This window comes from Hippopotamus amphibius, chromosome 5 (genome assembly GCF_030028045.1).
Source record: "Hippopotamus amphibius kiboko isolate mHipAmp2 chromosome 5, mHipAmp2.hap2, whole genome shotgun sequence".
Classification (NCBI taxonomy): domain Eukaryota; kingdom Metazoa; phylum Chordata; class Mammalia; order Artiodactyla; family Hippopotamidae; genus Hippopotamus; species Hippopotamus amphibius.
Window position 1 is genome coordinate 17,005,058 of NC_080190.1, and position 21,176 is coordinate 17,026,233.

Sequence of the window (21,176 nt, forward strand, 5' to 3'; positions counted from 1 at the left end):
CTTCAGTGCTGGAATCAGACGTACGTCGGGTCGTTTGGAAAAATTCAGCTTAAACAGATTTAATGTTTTACACCAAAATAAAAATAGAATTTTTTTCCTATGCATATGACTGTGATCACGTTAGGGGGAAGAAAAGATAAAGAAGATGACTCACAGGACTTCTGGTCAAATTTAACAAAGAATTCACTAAGTTGTAATCCTGGTTTGGACGAACAGCTGTGGCCCCTGGCAGTGCAGCGACACTGAGGGTGTCCAAGCTCGCGGACAGCTCATCCACCTGGTGAGAAGCCGCATCCTCTAACTCCGCGTGCGCCACTCCAGAAGCACCTGGCAGCTCCTCCAGCCGACAGGGCTGGCCTGGATCTGCTGACAAGGAATCTTGACCTTTTACTACATCTTCCGAAATTGCATTTGGTGCTCCTTTACAAGCCAATGATTTAAACTTGTTCTGAAAAGGAATACATGTTTTGTAAGATACACGTCAAAAGCCTTATGTAACAGAAATCATATTTTAAAGGCTTTTTCTATAATTAACATTCAATATCTAGCCACTGTAGCAATGGATAAAAGTGTTATGACAGATGAAAACACCCAGACTTAAACTGTTTTAGATATTTTAAAATTACACAGGCGTTTATGACACCCTTCAAAACACGATCTACAAAATGTTTTCCGCTGACTATAAACAATGAACAATATTAGCTATAACTATTTGACTACTACTGAAAACAACTGATGTTAGTGAGAAAAAAAAAAGATTCAGGAAGTTTCAATTGCAGTTAATTATTTTCTCATCACTGGGCTATTAAAATACATAGCCCCAACACTGACTCTTCTAAAATCAGTTTTCTAAGATGATTTTTCTAAGTTTTTTTTTTCTTACACTCCTGCTCTGTAAGTATAAATCAATACTGTGAGGACATTCTTACCAGCGTTTTGAGGATAAAACTAAGATTTGCTTGGAATATTGTTACCCCCTTCCCCCACCACACACACCCAAACACAAAGAGAATCTAAACTGAAGCAAATTATTAGTTTCCAGGCAAATGTATCTTGCTTTCCACTTAAACGTAAGAGCAAAAATCAAATCACTCACACGTGTGTTTCACTATCAGTGTTCCACCCATCATAGAAATGCATTAAATGTTAAATGAACTCAAAGTCCTACTTCCAAAGTTATATCATAGTTATTATACATCGCTTTTATTACTATTCAAAGTAGAGTTTAGACCAATCTTCTTGAGAAATTGAGCTCAGAGCATATATATTAAAACAACTCTATGGAACTAACTAAACATTCCAAACGACTTCCCAATTTCCTATAAAGTCAATTGCATATCGTAGTCTTTATGAATGTAAAACATTTTATGCCATCTAAAATGTTAATACTATTGTTGGGAGTGGCATCTTGGATAAGAACGGCAGGAGGAAGAATAATCTTATAACAGTACTCACTCCCTAAACTAGTGTTTCTCAAGGTATGACTCAGGACTGTTGGCCTCGTGGTTTTCTGTGGGGCTTGATAAAAATGCAGATATTCTCATTCTGCACCTAGACCTGCAGAATGAGAATATCTGCAGGTAGAACCAAGGAATCTGCATTTTAAAAAAGCTCTGCAAGCAAGCACAAATTCTTCATCCTACCATTCAAAGCCTTTGACAATTCCAATCTATCTGTCCAGGCCCTGTTCTTATCACGTAGCCTAATTAAACTATGTGAACACACCACAAACTTTCATATCTTCACTCCCTTACTTATGCTCACCCATTTTTACCTAAACATCTGTCAAGGCTCGTCTCAAAGACAACCTCTTCCATGCCGCCTTTCCTAATGACCAGGGCTGATGTTATCTCTTCATCCCATGAACACTTAGGGGGCATTTACTTTGTATCTTTCTTATGATACTCACCCTACTCTACCTTAGATTATAGTATCTGAACACCCTCATCACCAGACTACCAACTCCTTTAGGTCAAAGACTGTTTCTAACTGACCTACCATCTGCACTTAACTCACAGCAGATGCATCAACTGGCTGATATAAATGAACAGACAGATTAGATTTCAGGGGATACACGCTCAAGAACTGCAAAGTACTTTTATTACTATTTATTATGTACCAGTGATAAAGCTGCATTTCTCTAAAAGTTCATTTATTCAGTATGTATTTATTAAACAGTTATTATGCATTGCGCTAGATACCAGAGAGGCTGTGGGGACGTAAAGATTAACAAGATAGGGTCCTTGTCCTCAAGGAGCTTACTTACCAGGAAGAGAAAATAAAATGCATAAAATAGCTCTAATGCTAGGGAGACTGTAATAACTGACATTAAAAGAGTATGAATAGTCCGATCAGTTCAAAAAATGGAGATACCTACCATCTCAGGCTTTGGAGAAGTGTGTGCTATAAAAATGCTGCATTACAGCAGACATGACACTGATTCAGAAAGGTGTTCTTTGTATTGAGGTTTAAATGTAAATGTTTCTCTGAAAACAGGCAGGCATACACATGCTTGCAGATTTTCTCTCCTTCTGATCTATGGCTGTGTACTTCTGAAACAAGTTCTGGAGAGTCTGAGAAAAACTCCTTAAAGCTTAAGCTTGGAAAAAAAAATCTATTGCATCTAAAGTAACTTAGGTATCTAAAAAAACTTTAGTAAAAATGAACTCTGAGAAGAAAAATCTCACACTTAACCAAATGGAGATATTTGATACATTTATATCATAAGGCTATTCCAGCCATGTTGAAGCAAACTTTCAAAATATGATGCATAGCATGAAAATCAGGCATTCATAGTCCTTAACACTAGCCCAGAAACTTAAATTCATGCAATTCTGCAGCTCGGTTGCTTACCTACCTCCAGTAAGGGTGCAGAATAAGATCCTGAATTATTTATTCAGTAAAGTGAAATAAAAAATGAACCCATCTATCTGAATGGCTAGAAGTTTTAAAAACAAAACAAAAAAACTTGATAACACCAGCTCTGACAAGGACATGGAACAACAGAACTCTCATACATTGTCCACAGGATGCAAAATGATAAACTCACTTGGGAAGAGTTTTGCAAATACTTACTATGTGACACAGAAATCCTACTCTGAGGTATTTACCCAAGTGAAATGAAAATCTAAATCCATACAAAAATCTGTGAATGTGCACAGTGGCCTCATTCATAGCTGCTCCAAAGTGAAGACAACCCATAAGTTCCTCAATTGGTGAATGGATAAACAACTGTGGTACATCCATACAGTGGAATACTACTCAGCAACGTAAAGGACCAAACTCATGGATGACTCTCAAATGCATTATGTGAAGTAAAAAAAGGCAAACTCAGAAGGCTGACTATATTTTTATGACTTTCTGGAAAAGAGAAAACTTGGGACAGGAAACAGATCAATGATTACTTGGGGCAGAGGTGGAAACAGGATGACCAGGAAGGGACATATAGTATGGTGACAGAGCTGCTGCATATCTTGATTGTGTTGGTGGTTACATAACTGTGTTTGTCAAACTCAAAAATGATGGATCAGAAAGACTGAATTGTACTATGTGTAACTTATACCTCAATCAAAAAAAAGAGAAGAAAAAACTTTTCTTTAACTAAATAAACAAAAAAATCCCATTTTTTTCTAATATATTCCTAAATGACTTCCCTACTGAAAAAAAAGTAAATGAAAGCAGGAAATACATAAAAGTTATTTTCTAATTTGAAACTGGAAATAAAATTCAAGTATTGATTTAAGTAAACTATGATTCGATGACTATGGCTATGAAAAGATAGTACAAGATACTAGAGTGATTCCAGCTGCTACACGAGGGTGGGAGGTAACTCGTGACGCTTCACATCTTGTCCAAATCTGCACGCACCATCCTTACCCCAGGTCAGGTTACCCACATTCCACACTTGAGCAAGCCTGGCTGAAAATATGATAGCTCATAAACTCCCGTGACTTCTCTCCCTGATTTGCCCTTCAAGCTGTAGTCTTTCTAAGCCTCGGCTTTGTATTTGTCCAGCCCCTGTATTACCCTGTATGTCTGGCTCAATCATGTTCTTTGAGAATCGTTTTCTTCAGGAGATTTCAGGTTAAAATAAAACAGTGCTCTTAAATGAAAGTGATTCTGGGAAGTAAAACAAGCTATGATACCCAAAAAATGTAATTCTTTCTAATATTATTCACACAACTCAATTCTCTTAATAATTTTAATGCATACATACTTTCAAGGTTGACAAGGAGTATACCATACCTCCAGAAAAAAATTAACCAAGTAGGGATCTTGCTTCAGCTTTGCACACACGATGCAGAGAAACTGAATTTCTTCATTTTCTGTTGGCGTTGCAAGGACTTCACCACATAGTCGAATTAATTTCTGTCAAAAAATTTAAAACAAATTTTTAAACTTAGGTTACTTTTTATAAACACATAAACAGCCATTCATTTACCTTCAGGATATTTAAAATTTTCAAATAATGCAAATACCTTGCATTTCTTAGAACACTATTTACAATCACCTATATCAAAATTAATTTGCTAGTAATAAGTTTTTCAAATGTTACTCTAAAAATTAATGAGGTAATATAATAAACTCTCCCTGGTATGTTGTGGAGATAAGCAAATGGTAAAATAATGTATATTTTAAAAGAGAAATATAAAGACATGAAATGCATTTAATACGTCATGCATAAGAAAGCTCATTTGCTAATTCGCATATTATTTTAGAAAAATCATATAAAATTATTTCCATATGAAAAGAAGCAAACCAAATAATTTTATGTAAAGGGAACAAAATACCTGCACTGGCCTATGCACGTTAATGTGTGGAAGTAGCGGCTGCCGGATTTTCCCCAAAAGTTTGGTATAGAACACCAGAACCTGCTGTTTCATTCCTGGAGGACACTGGATACAGGAAAAAAGCAAAGCAAACGAAAAAAAAAAACAGACAACGCAAACATATTTACTCAAGAGCTTAAAAAACAGGAGAGACAATGTATGTGAATATATTCCACCTTCAAAAATCAATGCGATTAACCAGTTAATGACTTTATCAGAATAAAATTCTCCATCAAATTATTACTGATTGGTATTCTATAACGGGGTTGGGGGGGCGGGGGGCGAAGGGGACGCTGGGACGAAGTGAGAGAGTAGCACAGACATATATATACTACCAACTGTAAAACAGATAGCTAGTAGGAAGTTGCTGTATAACAAAGGGATATCAACTTGATGATGGGTGATGCCTTACAGGGCCAGGACGGGGAGGGTGGGGGGGAGTCGCGAGAGGGAGGGCATATGGGGATATGTGTATAAATACAGCTGATTCACTTTGGTGTACCTCATAAGCTGGTACAAGAATGTAAAGCAATTATATTCCAATAAAGAGCTTAAAAATAAATAAATAAAAAATAACAACAATTGATGTTAAAAAAAGAAAAAAGAAAGTTACATCTGGGACTATAATAGAGTGTATGAGACTATAGGCTGATATAATTACAAAGAGCATGGGGACAATGTGCCGTGGAGATTGGAGTCTGGCTCTTGGCTCAGGCCATGCCAACCTGTTTATAGTCTAAATGCCAGGGTAACAGGCAACTCCCCCACCAGAGCAAAGGCAGAATCTTACCACTTACACTAATGACAGGTAATCAATAACCTTCCATCATATATAGGTAGGAGTAAATAAAGCCTTCTAACACATATGTAAAAAAAGGAACCCTATGTGTAAACTGCTATGATTTATGCTAACAACGCTGTTCTAAATTAGTTGCAAAATTATTTACATTATGATTATTACAGGCAGTGAATATTTAACAAATAAATTTTGATAACATGACAATTGTTTGAAATATTTGCTGAAAAGTAGGTAAACCTGATGATTACTCATGTTGTAGACTGAGTATGAGTTAACAAGATTATATGTTCTATAATTAACCTGCTTCTACTGCCTCAGATTTAAAATATAGTCACAAAATAAGTATTTCCAAAACATCATCATAGACATGCTATCTGGAAATAGCATAAGCTATAATCTTAAGCACAATAATATTTTAAGATAGCAAATGCCTTCAATTATTCAGATAAAACACAGTCTTTATGATCACCAATATCCTAGCAGTATAATTACTAACACTTGCTCAAAAATTGATTAACGTTTGTTCAATATGATGTTGCACAATCCCTCTCTCCACAGGACAGGAAATAAGGGAGGAGAGGAATGAATTGGAGGATATTAGGGAGCAGATACGTTGCCTAGAAAATATAAACTGAATGAATTTAACCTAAAAATGTATTGGAGTATTACAGACTTAGTTGAAAGGAAATTGTCTTCAATACTACTCATAATTCTATTTGGTGTTTAAACATGTATATGAGTTTGGGGGTTTCATAGTTTGATTTTCACATATATTACAGAAATTCACGGAATAGAATCACAGATTTTTAGAGCTGGGGAAGGCCCCTTGGTGATCACTTCCTCGTTTTTAAAAGAGGAGGAAGATTAACCAAGGAGACTTACTTGAACTAGCTCCACTCATCAGTAGAGTAAATGTCAGAATAATCAGTGACATCTTTCAGGATTATGAAAAATAATTCCTATTTTTTGTAAACCAATTTTCACTGGGTTCCTTCTCATTTCTTTTGAGCATTTGCACTTGAGTTTATTTTCACCAATGTTTACACTGTAATTCTAAGCAGCCTAAGTACCAGTTGTTGTCTAGAGCATTTGGGAACTTTGCTATCCCTATGGAAAGTCATATTCATACAGGCCATACAATTTTCTTTTTTTTTTTTTTTCACATACTGACTTGAATCCTGCCATACTTAATACGTACATCTACAATTAAATTTAGTGCTTGGTAGCTTCTTTATCTCTAAGACATGAATACATATATTACATGCCTAAGAATGTCACGTGGATTAGGAACTTACATCTGCTTTGCCTAAGGTATATAACGTTTCCAAGATCTTGTGATGAAGTAAATATTCCATACATGGCCCCGTCTCTCCAGATTCCCGTTCACTTTCTTCTTGTACCAAGATAACTAACATCTGTTCCAGATGAGATGGAATATTTGTATCTGTCACTGGGGCTTTATCATCTAAACAATAAAAACATTCATCAAATATTCAAACATTTTTAAACTGCACATTTGCACCTAAAATAGTCTTTATATTTCCCTGTTCCTATTCAAACAGAAAAATCTGAATTACACACACTTAAGTGAGGTTTCTATCTTATCCAAAAACAATCTATATTCTGAAAGATATTCTATAAGCTACTATTCATGCATAATAATTTAGAAAAGGAGCCATTTATGTGGGAAATGGGAACCCGATCAGAAAAAATACAAGTGGCACCAGACGTCTGTATGCACTTATAAGTAAAAACATTTTTTTCAATTAGCCAGTTCAGAAGATCTAAACTTTACATCTCTTTATACAGAAATGGGTTGGCCTTGAATGTCAAGCTAAATAACGCAGGATGTGAGAAGAGGACAGGTTCTGTTTATGATCACTACTGCATTGCCTTGTAACACTGGGAAGTCAGACACTTACTGTCCCCAATTCATCTCCAGATTTGAAAACACGAGGAGCCCAAAGAAAAACCCTCCATTAAAAATTTCTGACATCTCCTCTCATTAGCAGATATCTATTCCCAAAGTAAAAGCTGCTTCTCAGAAGAATTCTTATAAAATACAGATTTTTTCAAAATAAAAATTCATGGATACTTTTCACATATCAAAAACACATGGTTTCATCAACCTATCTTTATCGTATAAGGGTTAAATTACTCTTAATAAATGTGAAGTTTTATAGAATGTTTAAATACAAAATATATTAGGGAATGACAAGTTCTTTTTTATGTCTCTATTGTCCTTTGCTTAGTACTGCTACAGTTTGTACAGCACAATCCTGGTATGCTATGTATCTGGTGATATAAAGCTTTGTCTGTACATATGCACATGTACGTACATATGCACATGTACGTACGTACACACAGACTAAACCATAACACTAAAGCCTCTTGGAGTAAACAATGGAAAGAGGAACAGTCACTCTTGCTTCCCAGGAGGACATATATGTACCAAGTTTGATATAGTATGGGATAGTTGTTAAGAGCATGAGACCCAGAGTTGGACAACTTGGATTCACATCTTGGCTCTGTCACTTGTAGCTGGATGACTGGGGCAAACTATTTAAGCCTCAGCACCGAAATCTGTAAAATGGAGCTAATCAACACCAGTAAGTGCTGTTGTATGATTTCAACGAAATAATGTGTGTAAAGCCCAGTCCCTTAGCACGTAGTAAGAATTCAAGAAATGTTAACTTATGATGTCTTACTTCATATTCTTCTAAAATGAGTATCCTAGGGCTAATAAAAAATAATGTGTAATTTTGTTTGAAATTTACTTTAAAAAAATTTTTTTTCACCTGTTTTACTGCAGACGTTATATAAACATTCCAGGAAAGAATGAATATTTAAGCATGGTTTGATTACACTTATTTATGGACAAAAATAACAAAAAGACTTTTTTTTTTTTTTGAGAAATAAATGAAATGTAAATTCGACTTGACAGGATTAAAATCCTAGCTCCTAAGAAGATCTAGTTTCTGTCGTCTGCTCTCATCATTCCAAACCATGCTTCGATCCTGAGCCTTTGCATACGCTACTCCTTCTACCTGAAATGCCTTTGCCCTCCTTATCTACCTGAAAACCTACTGCTCATCCTTTAAAGCCCAGGTCAGACACTGCCTCCTGTTTCTCCCTTCTTCCTTCTCTCTCTGTGCCTGATATACTTTTTTGTCCCATAATTTATTGTAATGTACACACTTGTTTCTGCTACGAGATTGCAAAAAAAAAAAAAAATCATTTGAGGAACTCATAGGCTTTCCTTTAAAGCATTTCTTTAAGATCATGGAGGGGCAAAAAATTCACAGGAGCTAAGAACAGTCATTTGAAAAGGCAGCTCCTCTCAAAAAACTTTTCTGTAAATCTGCTGTTTAAACATCCAAATTAAGGTAGAAATTATATTTTACACTTAAAGGTGTATATATAGATATAGTCTGATTTTCACTTATTACACAAATATGAAGCATTTCTTTCGTTTAAAGAATTATCTATGACCCCATCAGCTTGCCAAATCAACTTTTCTTTCTTTCTCTCTTTTTTTCTTTCTCTTCTCTTTTTTCTTTCTTTTTTTTCACGTCTCCTTTTAGTTAAAAAACATGTGTCCAATCTGCACATCCACTAGCATTTACCTACATATTCCTCAAGGAAGCCCATAGTGCTACGTAGCAAGGTTACTCTATTTCCTTATTTCAGAGGTTGCCACTTCAGCTCACGGGACAAACCCAGGCTTGCCATCTGTTTTAATAAAGTTGTATCGGAACAGAGGAATGCTATTCTTTTATGTATTGCTGATGGCTGCTTTTGCACTACATCACAGTATTGAATAGTTGCAACAGAGACTGCATGGCCTACAATGCCCAAAATATTTACTATCTGACCCTTTACAGAAATATTTTGCCAACCTTTGACCTCATTTATTCACATTTCCCCATATTCACTCTTCAGCCTATTCCCTAAGAAAAACTGAGGCAGCCAGAAGATAACTTCCTGAGACTCCCTGTACCACGTCTACCCCTTTCCTGCATCTATACCCATATGTTCTTCTTTCTGCCTTCATTTTATGGGTGAACTGACACAAGCTTATGAAGACTAAGCCTCCACTAGTGCACCAGGATCCCATACCCCACTTGCCAACTTAAGGATATGGCTCAGAAGTTATCTCATATGACTCTTGTACCCACCTTTCTATCTCCACTGGATCATTCTCACCAAAGTACAAATGGAAGTACCATCCATCTTTAAACAAAAAATAAAAAACCCCCTTGACACCACATCTCCCTGTGGCTGTTGCTCCATTTCTCAGCTCCCCTTTCCACTAACACTCCTCAAAAGAGCAGTCTTCCCACTTCACACATGGCCTATATCTATATCCTCTGTCCATTTTCTCTGAAACTTCCTCCAATCAGTCTCCTCTCTCTTCCTGAAAAGGGCTCTTATCAAGCCCACTGATGAGCTCCTCATGGCTGAATCCAATGATCCATTCCTAGTCTTCATCAACGTGACATCATTTGACACTTTGGTCCTTCTCTCCGCTTCCAGCTTCTAGGACACCATTCTCTCTTGGCTGTCTGCTACCTCACTGGCAAAAGCAGTATCTCCTTTACTATCATTCTCATTCTCCCACTCTCTAAACATCCAGTGCAAGGGCTCAGCTCCTGAACACTTTCTCTCTTCCATCTATCCTCAGCTATCCCTAGATAATCTCTCCCAGTCTCATGGCTTTAAATCCTACTTAGATGCTGATGACTCTCAATTCCGTATGTCCAGTTTAGACCCTAAATTCCAGACTCCTATTTCCTATTGTCTACTTGACATATCCAATTGCATGTATAATGGGTGTCTCAAACCAAACACGTCCAAGATGCTCTCACAAACCTGCTCCTCCTGCAATGCCCCCATTCTCAGCGACTGGCCCTTCTATTTTTCCAACTGCCTAAGCCCCAACATTCGAAGTTAGCCTTGATTCTTATTCTCTCATACCCAACATTCAATCCATCAACAAAGCTTTCTTCAAAATACACCCGGAGTACGATCACTTCTTACCACCTCCACCCTTGGTATAAGCCACCGTCATCTCTCAGACCATTGCAATAGTCCCCTAACTATTCTATCAGCTTCACCTCTGCATACTTTCAATCTAATTTTCTCACAGAAGCCAAAGTGATCCCTTTAAAACAGATTATGTTACACCTCCACTCAAAACCCTCTAATTGCTTCCCGTCTTAGAGTAAAAGCCAAAGTCCTTACCATGCCTTACAAGGCCTTGTGTGAATCTGCACCCCTCACCTGCCTGACGTCACCTCCTCCCGTTTCTCTCCTTGTTCACTTTGCTCCAGCCACACCTCCTTGTGGTTCCTAGCATGTGCCAAGTGCTGCACGCTCCAGCCTAGGGTTTGTGCACTGGGTGCTCTCCTGGGACGTCTCCTCCAGGTACTCTCCCCTCCCCCCACAACCCAGGCTTGCTTCCTCCTTCCTTCAGACTTCCACTCAGAAGTCACCTAGGGCAACAAGGTTTTCTCTAATCTTAAATAGCCATCTGCCCTTGACTCCCACTCCCCAGACACACACTTCTATCCCTTTTAGGCTGCTTCATTTTCTCCTTAGCACTTACCACCTGACACACCATGTGTACTTGTCTGTTTACTGTTTGCTTCCTCCCAATCAATATATAAGCTCTGTAAGGACAGAGGTTTTTGTCTGATTGTTACATCTCCCAGTGCCTAGAACAACGCTTACACTTAGTAGGTGTTCAACAGATATATTTTTGAATAAATCCATAAGAGTAAATAGTTTATAAGTTTAATGTAAAATAACTGTGAAAACTAGTTTGAAATGTATTTTAGCATTTCACAAATTTTATGTATAATTAATATTAGCATTGTTTCTTACCTGAAGTCTCTATGTAGTAATGGGTAATTGCCTTCCAATGATAAACAAAATCTTCTTGTAAAGGAAGAGAAGGTGCAAGCTACACAAACACACACAGAAAGACAATTAAGAAAATGTCATTAAAAGTTTCCCATTAAGTATAACTCTGTATTTGTCTACTAATGATGCAAAAGCAGCATAAGAATAAGGGGTGAGCTTTAATTTGATTCTATATGTCAAATATCAAAGAGAAACAAAATAAGTCAAATTCAAGAAAGTAAAAATAATTTATTAAGAAAGAGGAAAAATAGGGACTTCCCTGGTGGTCCAGTGGTTAAGACTCCGCATTCCCAATGCAGGGGGCGTGGGTCTGATTTCTGGTCAGGGAACTAGATCCTGCACACAGCAACTAAGACTGGTGCAGCCAAATTAATTTATTAATTAATTAAAAAGTTAAAAAAATTAAAAAAGAAAGAGGAAAAATACATTTATCAGCTTTATTATTAAATTATAGTATTGGTTTTTTTTTTTCCTTCCCTGAAACTAGTTATTATATATGGCTTCAAAAGTAAAAGTGTTAAATGAAAACACAATGTTCTATTACTAAACTATCAGTAAAATGGAATTCTCAATAACCAGGGATCTTTGTACCTAGGACTTTGAAATCCAAAACAGTAAAAATCTGTTATGTAATTAGTTACACATCACCACTACTAAAACATATACCAAAGTCAACACTGTAGTCAGATTAAAACTGTTCCCTATTTTCAGTGACATACAGAAGTGAATCTTTTTACGCCTAGATTTGGCAGTGCATATTTTTAGCAAAATAACTACGTGAACAACACATTACCAATTTAAATTCCACAAAGTCAAAAACGTTTTACAATTTTGAGATTTACTTCAGAAGTTTTAAGACCAAAATTTTATCCCTTCAGCCATCTCATAGCAAACTTACAGGTATTTCAAATGGGTATTAAATGGATAGAAAAAGATTTGGATGTACCTTCTACAACATTTTCTTGTCCTTAAAAAGAGTGAGAGAGAGAACACTCTCTCAGTCCTAGTATCATCAACAAATTTTGGTCAGAAAGTACAAAGTTGACCCAGTTTACTTAAGAACAAATAGGTTTCTATTTTGGGAACCTGAACTATGGTAGCGTAATCTTCCATTTTCATATATTCATTTAAACAGATGACCTAAGAGGTCATGTTACTCCTATACTTCTGCTTGTTCTATTTTGATTTCTGGTGTCTCCTGCAGGGACCTCAAAGTTCGAAACCCTGTCAAAACAATTTCCAAACTATTGAGCAAATCATAAACACTGGTCATGACACCTTGTTTCAATCCAGAAGATGAACCATACTTAGGAAAAGAATGGACCTGAAAACTTTTCAGCAATCATCAACATCTTAATGCTAGCGTTTTCATATGTGCCTATTTGTACCACTCTGTAGCACTGAATTAAGAAAATATAAGTATTCATCTCATTTCCAAATAGAATGCTATGAAAAGTTTTAAAAGACTTTAAGATCTTTAACAAAGGAGTTAAAACCTTTGGGATTACTATACTTCAAGAACATGGGGAAAGAAGTAACTTGCAGGAGACTAAGGAAAAAATTAAAAAGAAAAATAGGAAAGAGTTAACTTGGGAAAATAATCTTCCTGAAATTTTTAGATTAAAAAGTGTTTTAATCAGCTACTTATTTTTAGTATCTTTCTCAAAATATATAAAATTTCTCTTGGCTTTTGGGCATGGTTTTTTTTTTACACACAAGCATTATGTAGTATTAACAATTATTATTAATCATGTATTAACAATTGGGACAAACCCAAATGAAATGTTTCAAAAAATGAACCTAGTTTCTTAAGTGTAAATATTATGATTTGTTAAATTTTTCCAAGGGAATTTTCGGGGTATATAAGGAATTACAGCATCCTTGTTTCAGATTATTTCACCCACAGGGTTTAACTGTGTTTACAAAGAAAGTTACTACATCAGAGGTCTTACACGATTTGTGTTAGGATCTTTGCTCTTACAATCAAATTCAAAGCAGGATGGTGTTGCTTACTTGTGAATCTCTCTCAGAAATTTGCCTTAAATGAGAAACCTATTTATATAGACAGTGAGACAGTTCTAAATCGCTCACAACTTAGTTTAGTAACAATCTTGTTCAACCATGAATAAACGTTCTTAAGTAAAACCTCCTAGTAAACGTGCCTCTTTCATTTTGAATTCTAATATGCAAAATACCTGTTTTATCATTACATCAAAACATTCATGCTCTGGGTTAAAAAAAAAACAGGAAGAAATGAGAAATGTGTGAATCAGCATGAGAGAATTCTAATTTGAGTTAACTTTTTCCATTACCGAGATTAAATTTTTGAAAATTCATGCGATCAACCACTATCTCAACCAAAAATTGACCTGAATACCTAACTAGGATATCACTTTCTCTGAGAAGTCTTGCCAGACTTCCTTCCCAAGGTATGTAGTCCTTTCCACACACACATGTGGCACCCTCTTCCCTGACGGACTGGTCACTCTCTCCCAGCCCTTATCCCATGTTTGTAGTTGTTGAGTTATCCATCTCCTCCACCAGACTGTAAACTCAGTGAGTTTACAAGGGTTATATCATCTTGTTCATCACTGAGCCCCCAGTTTCCAGGTCAACAATGGCACACAGTAAGCATTCAGTAACACTTACTGAGTGAATGCAAGGCAGTTGCTACCATTTAATGAGTAGTTTTGTGCCAGGCACAGTGCTACAAAGTTTACACTTACATGTGCTCTTAAATTTTCACAATAAACTCTGATTTTTCCCACACAAACTCTTATTAAGACCCAGAGCCATTAACTGACCTGTCCAAAGAAATGCTACTTGTAATTAGAAACCTGGACTTTCTCCAAAATGCCTACCACGCACAATTGATATCTAATTGTTGACTCAGATGAGAACCAGTGTTCTCAAAGCCACATCTGCTGTCTCACGTGTATCATGAACACTGCATGCCCAGATCTTTGAAAATGCTTCTTCCTCCCCGCAACCTTCCGGACATCCTTCTTCCTTCTGCCTCTCCAAAGTCCAGCTCAAGTCTCACTTCCTCCAGGGAGCCTTCTCCAACTACTCCAATCCTAAGTGCTTGCTCCCCTCCTCCTATATAACTCACTGGCTAAACAATTATCCAAATAATAATAATTATTAACACTTATTAATCACTTACTCTGTGCTAGGCACTGCATTAAGCACTTCATATACACTATCACATTCTAATTTTCATAACAATTCTATCAGATGGGTATAATTATTTCCATTTTACAATGAGGAATTGAAATGTACAAAGACTAAGGAACCTGTCCAGTGAAGAAGTTAAGGGACAGAGGCAAGCCTGGAACCCTGCTCTGGCTGGCTCTAGGGGCCAGGCCACACTCCTGTGCACTGCTTGTACTTTAACCTGTGTGTCTGTTTTGTCTCCCAATGCATTCTTACTGTGAACTTGCACTGGGCCATGCTTTCTTTCTTTTTTTTTTTTAAGAACTTTTATCGAGATACAGTTAACATACAGTAAACTGCATGTATTTAGAGTGTACAGTTTGGTAAGGGCCATGCTTTCTTGGTGGGCTCATAAAATATTTGCAGAATGACTAACGGACTAAAGTTAAAGATCACTTGTTGGAAAAGAATACACTTAAGAAAGCACTACATATGTTTCACTTGATGTTTTAATTCCTGGTGCAGAGTAGATTTTTAAGGAATTGCTGGCCCCAACCACCATTAACTCTTAACTATAATTTAAAAAGAAAAAAATTGCATTCAAATTCTGAAAGATAACGTCCATTGAATTAATTAGTTGAGATAGATAAAACTTTCTTCCCTGACACTGCCCTTTATCCTCTTGGAATAAATCTGTCCTCAAGGATGGAACTGACTAGAATTTAAAAGATATTAGTCCCTGGCAGATTATCTCACACAGGCTAAGGCCCTCAGCAAATACTGAATTGTACTAAATGGAAGGTGTTTTACTTATCCTTTGAAGAAGCTGTACTAAAATGACCCACCTCAAAACTAACTACATGAGAGGCCTGATTTCAGACTCGCGACATGTGGCAACTGGCTGACAGAATAGTTCATTTCATAACTCTTACTGGCCAATCATTTCTATACTGACGGGAAATTGTCATTTCTGAAAAAGGAGGCAAGAGTCAACATTACAGTTTTTGTTTTTGATCAAGGTGTGACTTTCTCTCCTAAATTCGAAATGCAGTCTATCAGCTTAATGACACATCTTCAAATACTGATCTTTGAAAATATCTTAGTTGTATTTCATCCTTGTAAGTAGCTAACAGGAAGTGAGAAGAAACCATTAATTAAACAATAAGGAAAACTCTACACTTAAACCCCATTTAAATGAATATGTATCTGGTTGACCCTAAAAAACCATTTGAAGGCTGATCCAATTGAATCAAGAAACCTAGGAAATAATAATACCAAAATGGTTGAGAAAACATTAGTGATTCACATAGTGACACAATTGAAAAAAGGTCATGTCAGCATCTGCCTACGGGATTATCTCCCATCTCTGTAGAATGCTGATAATTATGATAATTGCAATACTGTATCAGAAAATGTTAATTGGGCATACAAATTAAAAGGAATATAGAGAAAAGCTAATGAAACGAACAGAGGAATGGTAAGATTAATACATGGGAAAAAATGTCAAGCAAACAAAGAAATAGAACTGAATAAATGCAAACCCATCTTGGGCTAGGAAAAAAAAATATTCCTCAAATACCACAAAGATGGCTTATTAAGCAATGCATGAGTTCATTCCCAAGAGAATGTTAAAAGCGGGGGCGGGAGGGGGGAGTATGCCAAAAGTTTTTCATAAGATTTAACTTCCTATCAAGGTAAACTGGGAAGTACCACAGCTGAAAACATTAACGCTAAGCAAATAAACACATTACTTTTCTAAAGGCACTGCATTAACTCCTAGGACCAGGTGAATATAATCCACTCTAACTTTTTCTCACTAACCTCAGCAAAATAGAGAACCTGGATATTACAGAGCCAGTCAGACAATTTATATGGATAATTTGGTAGATGCTAACATATACAATTATAAAAAGATAATGGAGACAGAAAACACAGGCCTCAGGACAAAAATCAGTCTTTACTGGGGGAGCAAAAAAGCCATCTTTCTTTTTCTGAGTACTTATTTCTGTAAATACCAGCCTGCATTAGTAAAGAATATAAATGATGTAATAAATTTTTATTCCCAATTATCTCAGTATTAATATTAAACTGTATTCTGTGTTAAAAATTAAATGATTCTTGGTATTTTAAGTTAAGGAATAATATAAAATGTAAATACCAGTGTTTTTTATAAGCGTCAGTTAAATTATTAAAATAAGGTGCTGTAGATTGATTGTGTATAAGCAAGAAAGGAAAATTAAAAGTCGCCTTAAAGTCTAAAGCTGTCATCTCCCTCCTGAGTAATACTGCTCTTCATTCACGAAAAACTCTGTCTTGCTTGATTTGATACACTCATTTTCTCAAGAACTTGGAGTAGGGCTAAAATGACTCAAACATTTCCCACATAGCACTTAAAATCAAAACTGTACTAAAGATTGGTTTTCTGTACTGAGTTTTAAAAATCCATTTTATTTTCATCTGGCCATAAAAAGTGTTCTATTGCAATTGGTTTTTTCCCTTAAGGTTGTGTAGATTTGAATGTGCTATATCACCCAAACTGAACATAGAAAGAGAATGACACTTTAAAAACTAGCAAAGTAACACGTCTAGCAAAACTGCGCCTGTTATGAACTTCACAGGGTGCATTTTTCAGTCTGGGCAATTCTGCCAACGTAAGGTAAAACAACCGAAGTAAAGCAACTCGCCCCCTTTTCACTGAAATAGCAGGAAGACATTTTCTGGTTAGTTACTTCTCGATTAGTAGTGTTAGGAAATTTGAGTAATGTCTCCCTATGCTGGTGTCTAAAATCCTCAAAGGTGGGTACAATTGCAGGAAAAACCACGAGCGTCCAGGAAAGGAATGGAAGAAAGGAAACAGATGGTCCCGGTGCTGTGTGAGGGCTTGGAAGGTGTCTACGGCGCATTCGATTAGACCCTCCAAACGCCTATTTCACACCCATCCATAAGGTGCAGCCGAGTTCGGCCGCAAGGCCTGTGAAAGCAGGAGCCGCCCCGATCACGAAACCGGTCCGGTGGGCTGCCTGCTCGCCAGAACCGCGCCCCCGGGCAAGAGCACCCCTTCCTGCCTCCCCACCCCCCAAAGCACAACAAAACAAACCCAAGCAGTGCTAGGCCATTTCTTTTGTCTTGGTCAACGCTGACCACTTTTTTGCGGAGAAGGTTAACGGTCAGGGGGTCCGGGGCAGCGCCCCGTGGCCCTGCCCGGGGCTCCCCGACTCCCCGGTCCCCGTCGGAGGTACCGGGCGACCCCCGACCCCGGCCGGGAGGCCCGGTCCTCCCGGGGGGCCGCCGCCCACCCCCCCGAGCGAGGAGGGAGAGGGCTCCAGGCTGGCGCGGGGCAGGAAGCAGAGCAGGGCGTCCGCTCAGAGCCAGGCCCGAGGCCCCCGCGCCCCGACGACCCCGCAGCGCCCGCCCCCGGGCCTCGCCCCTCCGCGGAGCCGGGGACGCCGAGGGCCAGGCCGCGGCCACCGGGCTCTCCCGGGGCCGGCAGAGGAGCGCAGGCCGCCGCCATCCCCGGCCTGTCGTGCGCCCGCAGCCCGCGCGGCCTTACCGCCTCCACGGCGTGCTGCAGGATGGAGGTGAACTTGGAGAACATCCTGTCCCGGGACTGCAGCAGCCGCTCCCGGGACGACCTGGAGAGCTCCTCGATCCGCCGCCGCCGCCCCTGCTGCGGCTGCCGGGGCCGCTCCAGAGTGAAGGCCGGTGCGGAGCGGGGAGGAGGAGCAGACGGCCCAGGCGGGCCCGGCCCGGCCGCTTCAGGTGTGCGCGGGCGGCACGGCGGCTCCGGCGGGCGCTGCGACGTGGCGGGTGCCGAGCAGGGCGTTCCGCGCGGACTCTGGGCCCCGCGACGCTCCGGCGGCGGCGGCTCCGCTCGGACACGGTGGCAGCTCGGCTCGGGTTCCTTCCGCCCGCTCTCCCCGCTGCGGCCTGCAGGGGGCGCCGCCGCGGCCCGGGGAGGCCCCGCCAGGCCAGGCGGGCAGTGCGGCCCCGAGGCCCGACGCCGCGGGGGCGGGAGAGGCTCCCCGAGAGGCCGCGGCCCACCGGGGGCGGGAGTGGGGCCTGGGCGCAGCCGCCACCCTCTCCCAACGACACTGGCATTCTTACATTTAAAAAATGCAGCCGTTCTCCAGGTTTTTTTTTCTCCAAAGGAAGAAACATGCCAATTTTGTATGAAAACGTAAGGACATACGTGTATAAAATCCAGAGTTTCGTCTTTTAAGGGCAGATTTGCAAGACCGGGAAGAAAAAGCACAGTATTCCTAAAGCAAGCAGGAACCGTGGGTTTTAAATGCTGAGAATTAGAACAGACCAGCTAATGCAGATGAAATGGCTTTGCGAACTGTAACACTTTATTATTATTAGTGTTGTTATTTATTCAACATTAAAACAGGAAACCCCAGATGGACAAATGGTAAGGTGATTCGGTTATTAATCTTCAGCATGTTTGATAGTTAGAAAATGCATTCGGTATAGCATTTTCTATTTAGTTTATCAGTTGATACTGGGAAACATCAGTAAGGGGAAAGAATGGAAAGGGAAATGCATGGGACAGATAAGTGGAGCTACAATGTAAGCACTTGGGTGGAGGCGTCTTAAAATACTGTGCAACAGTATATCCGTCAAGCCTTGAAGAAACACAATTCAGGCTGGTAAATTTTAGGGTGGGTTGATACAAATTATGAAACGCTTCATATCCTGGAGAACTTTGTTTTTGCTTGTATTGGCATTTTATCAAAAGGACCATTACATTCGTGATACGTTGAGGGTGGACTACGTTGCACAACCGGTGATGAAAATATGTATTTGGCATTGAATTAACTGAACACAGGAAAGGCAGAAGAGGTAGCAGCAGTGTAGGGTGGTGTTTAGGGCCAGTCTCTGGCGCTGGGTAGCCTAGATTTAAATCCCAGTTCTGCCCCTCGCTGTGGCAAGTTGTTTAACCTCCTTGTGCTTTAGTTTCCTCATCTGTAAAATTGGGGGAGTAGCACCTACCTCATGAAATTCCTTAATGTATGTAAAATATTAAATACTTTAACAGGCCCAGTCCAGAGTAAGCAAAGCATGGACATTTGTTGTTGTTGTTAGTAATAGTAATATTTAACAACAGGGTCAGAAATCAAGATTTAAGGAGGAGACTTAGTCTTGTCTCTTTTCTCCCATGTTTTTGTTACCTCTATCCTTGGGTAGCAGGTAAATTTGACCTTAATTCCCTATACAGTAGCCCTCAGAATGCTGTAGGCAAATTCTGTCATTTGCTAAAAATCGAAATGTGTTCCTTATCAAATTCTAGCAAACTGTGTCTGCTTCAACCAAAAGTACATACTGTTTATTATTATTGTTATTATTCACACAGTTTAAGATGGCTAGTCATATTATTAACTATAATTATTTTCCTAATTGTCATACATGTATATGGTGTTTTGTATTTTCATAATACCTCACAACCACTAATTCTATGAGGTCTGTTTAAAACAGGCTTACTTAGACTTGTTTGTATTTGATGATGCCTGTCTTTGTATACTTATTATAGACACAATAAAATATATGTTTTGCTCTAGATTAATATCAATATTTAGGATGATGATTCATCTATTCGATAAGTAGTTTCCAAGACATGCAAGCTGGACTACAACTAAAATTGAGCAGATACTCTCATACTAGAATGTCACTAGCATTATCACCAGCCTTATGCATGGGCAGAGTTGGACCTACCTCAACAAAGTAGCTTATGATTTAAGAAAGCATAACAAAGGCTTCCCTGGGTCTCCAAAACACTTAGATATGGGTGCCTGCACATCCTCAATTAGAACTTTATTTCTTTATTCCTTTGGCTTAAGGCGAATAAGAAATTTAGTCCCTACTCAAATTAAAATACTTTGGGGAGAGATAGCACATTAAACTCTGTCATTCATTATGCCTCAGGGTAAATGAATTTGTTAAATTCTTTTCTGAATAAAATTTAATCAGCAAGGGCACAGAAAAACCATAAAACTGAAACTCAGTTGGGATGGAGTTAAAGAAGAAATAGAGTTAGAGGATACCTGCTTTCAAAATTTGGCAGACTTCTGGAGATATATATATAATTTAGCAACAATCCCTTTCCAAATGCCACTAAAATTACAGTAAAGGGATTTTTCAAAGTACAAATAAATTAAGAGATGAGATAGCAATTACATTTCGAGAATTGGAAAGTAGCTGTAAAGGAGGTAATTGATATGACTGACCTGAGAAAGCTGAATCCCAAGGTAACAATTAAGAAAACCAAGAACCAAAGTGATACATTAGTACATTCACAGAGCCTCTCAATGGCTCATAGCATTAAGTACCTCTGGAAGTAGAGGTAAAAGTGGGGCTGAAAATAGCATGGATTGAAAGTTTGTTTAGAGTTGAATACATGTGCCCCCCAAACAGTGGAGATTAGCTGACTGCCCTTTTTCCACCTGGGAATAAGATAAGAGACTTTTTCC

At 38.6% G+C, this 21,176-nt stretch overlaps 1 protein-coding gene across 1 annotated transcript in view; it reads right to left on the minus strand.

Annotated features, from left to right (window-relative positions):
• Nucleotides 1–18,606, minus strand: part of FHIP2A (FHF complex subunit HOOK interacting protein 2A) — a 33,495-nt gene extending 14,889 nt beyond the window's left edge. Inside the window, exons 1-6 of the mRNA XM_057735436.1 lie at nucleotides 18,260–18,606; nucleotides 11,515–11,593; nucleotides 6,924–7,093; nucleotides 4,791–4,895; nucleotides 4,246–4,368; nucleotides 155–448 (exon numbers count right to left, since the gene is read on the minus strand). Of these exons, the coding sequence (XP_057591419.1) occupies nucleotides 155–448; nucleotides 4,246–4,368; nucleotides 4,791–4,895; nucleotides 6,924–7,093; nucleotides 11,515–11,593; nucleotides 18,260–18,304 (816 nt within the window). The 5' untranslated portion in view covers nucleotides 18,305–18,606. The remainder of the gene's footprint in view (nucleotides 1–154; nucleotides 449–4,245; nucleotides 4,369–4,790; nucleotides 4,896–6,923; nucleotides 7,094–11,514; nucleotides 11,594–18,259) is intronic.
• Between the last annotated feature and the right edge of the window lie 2,570 nt (nucleotides 18,607–21,176).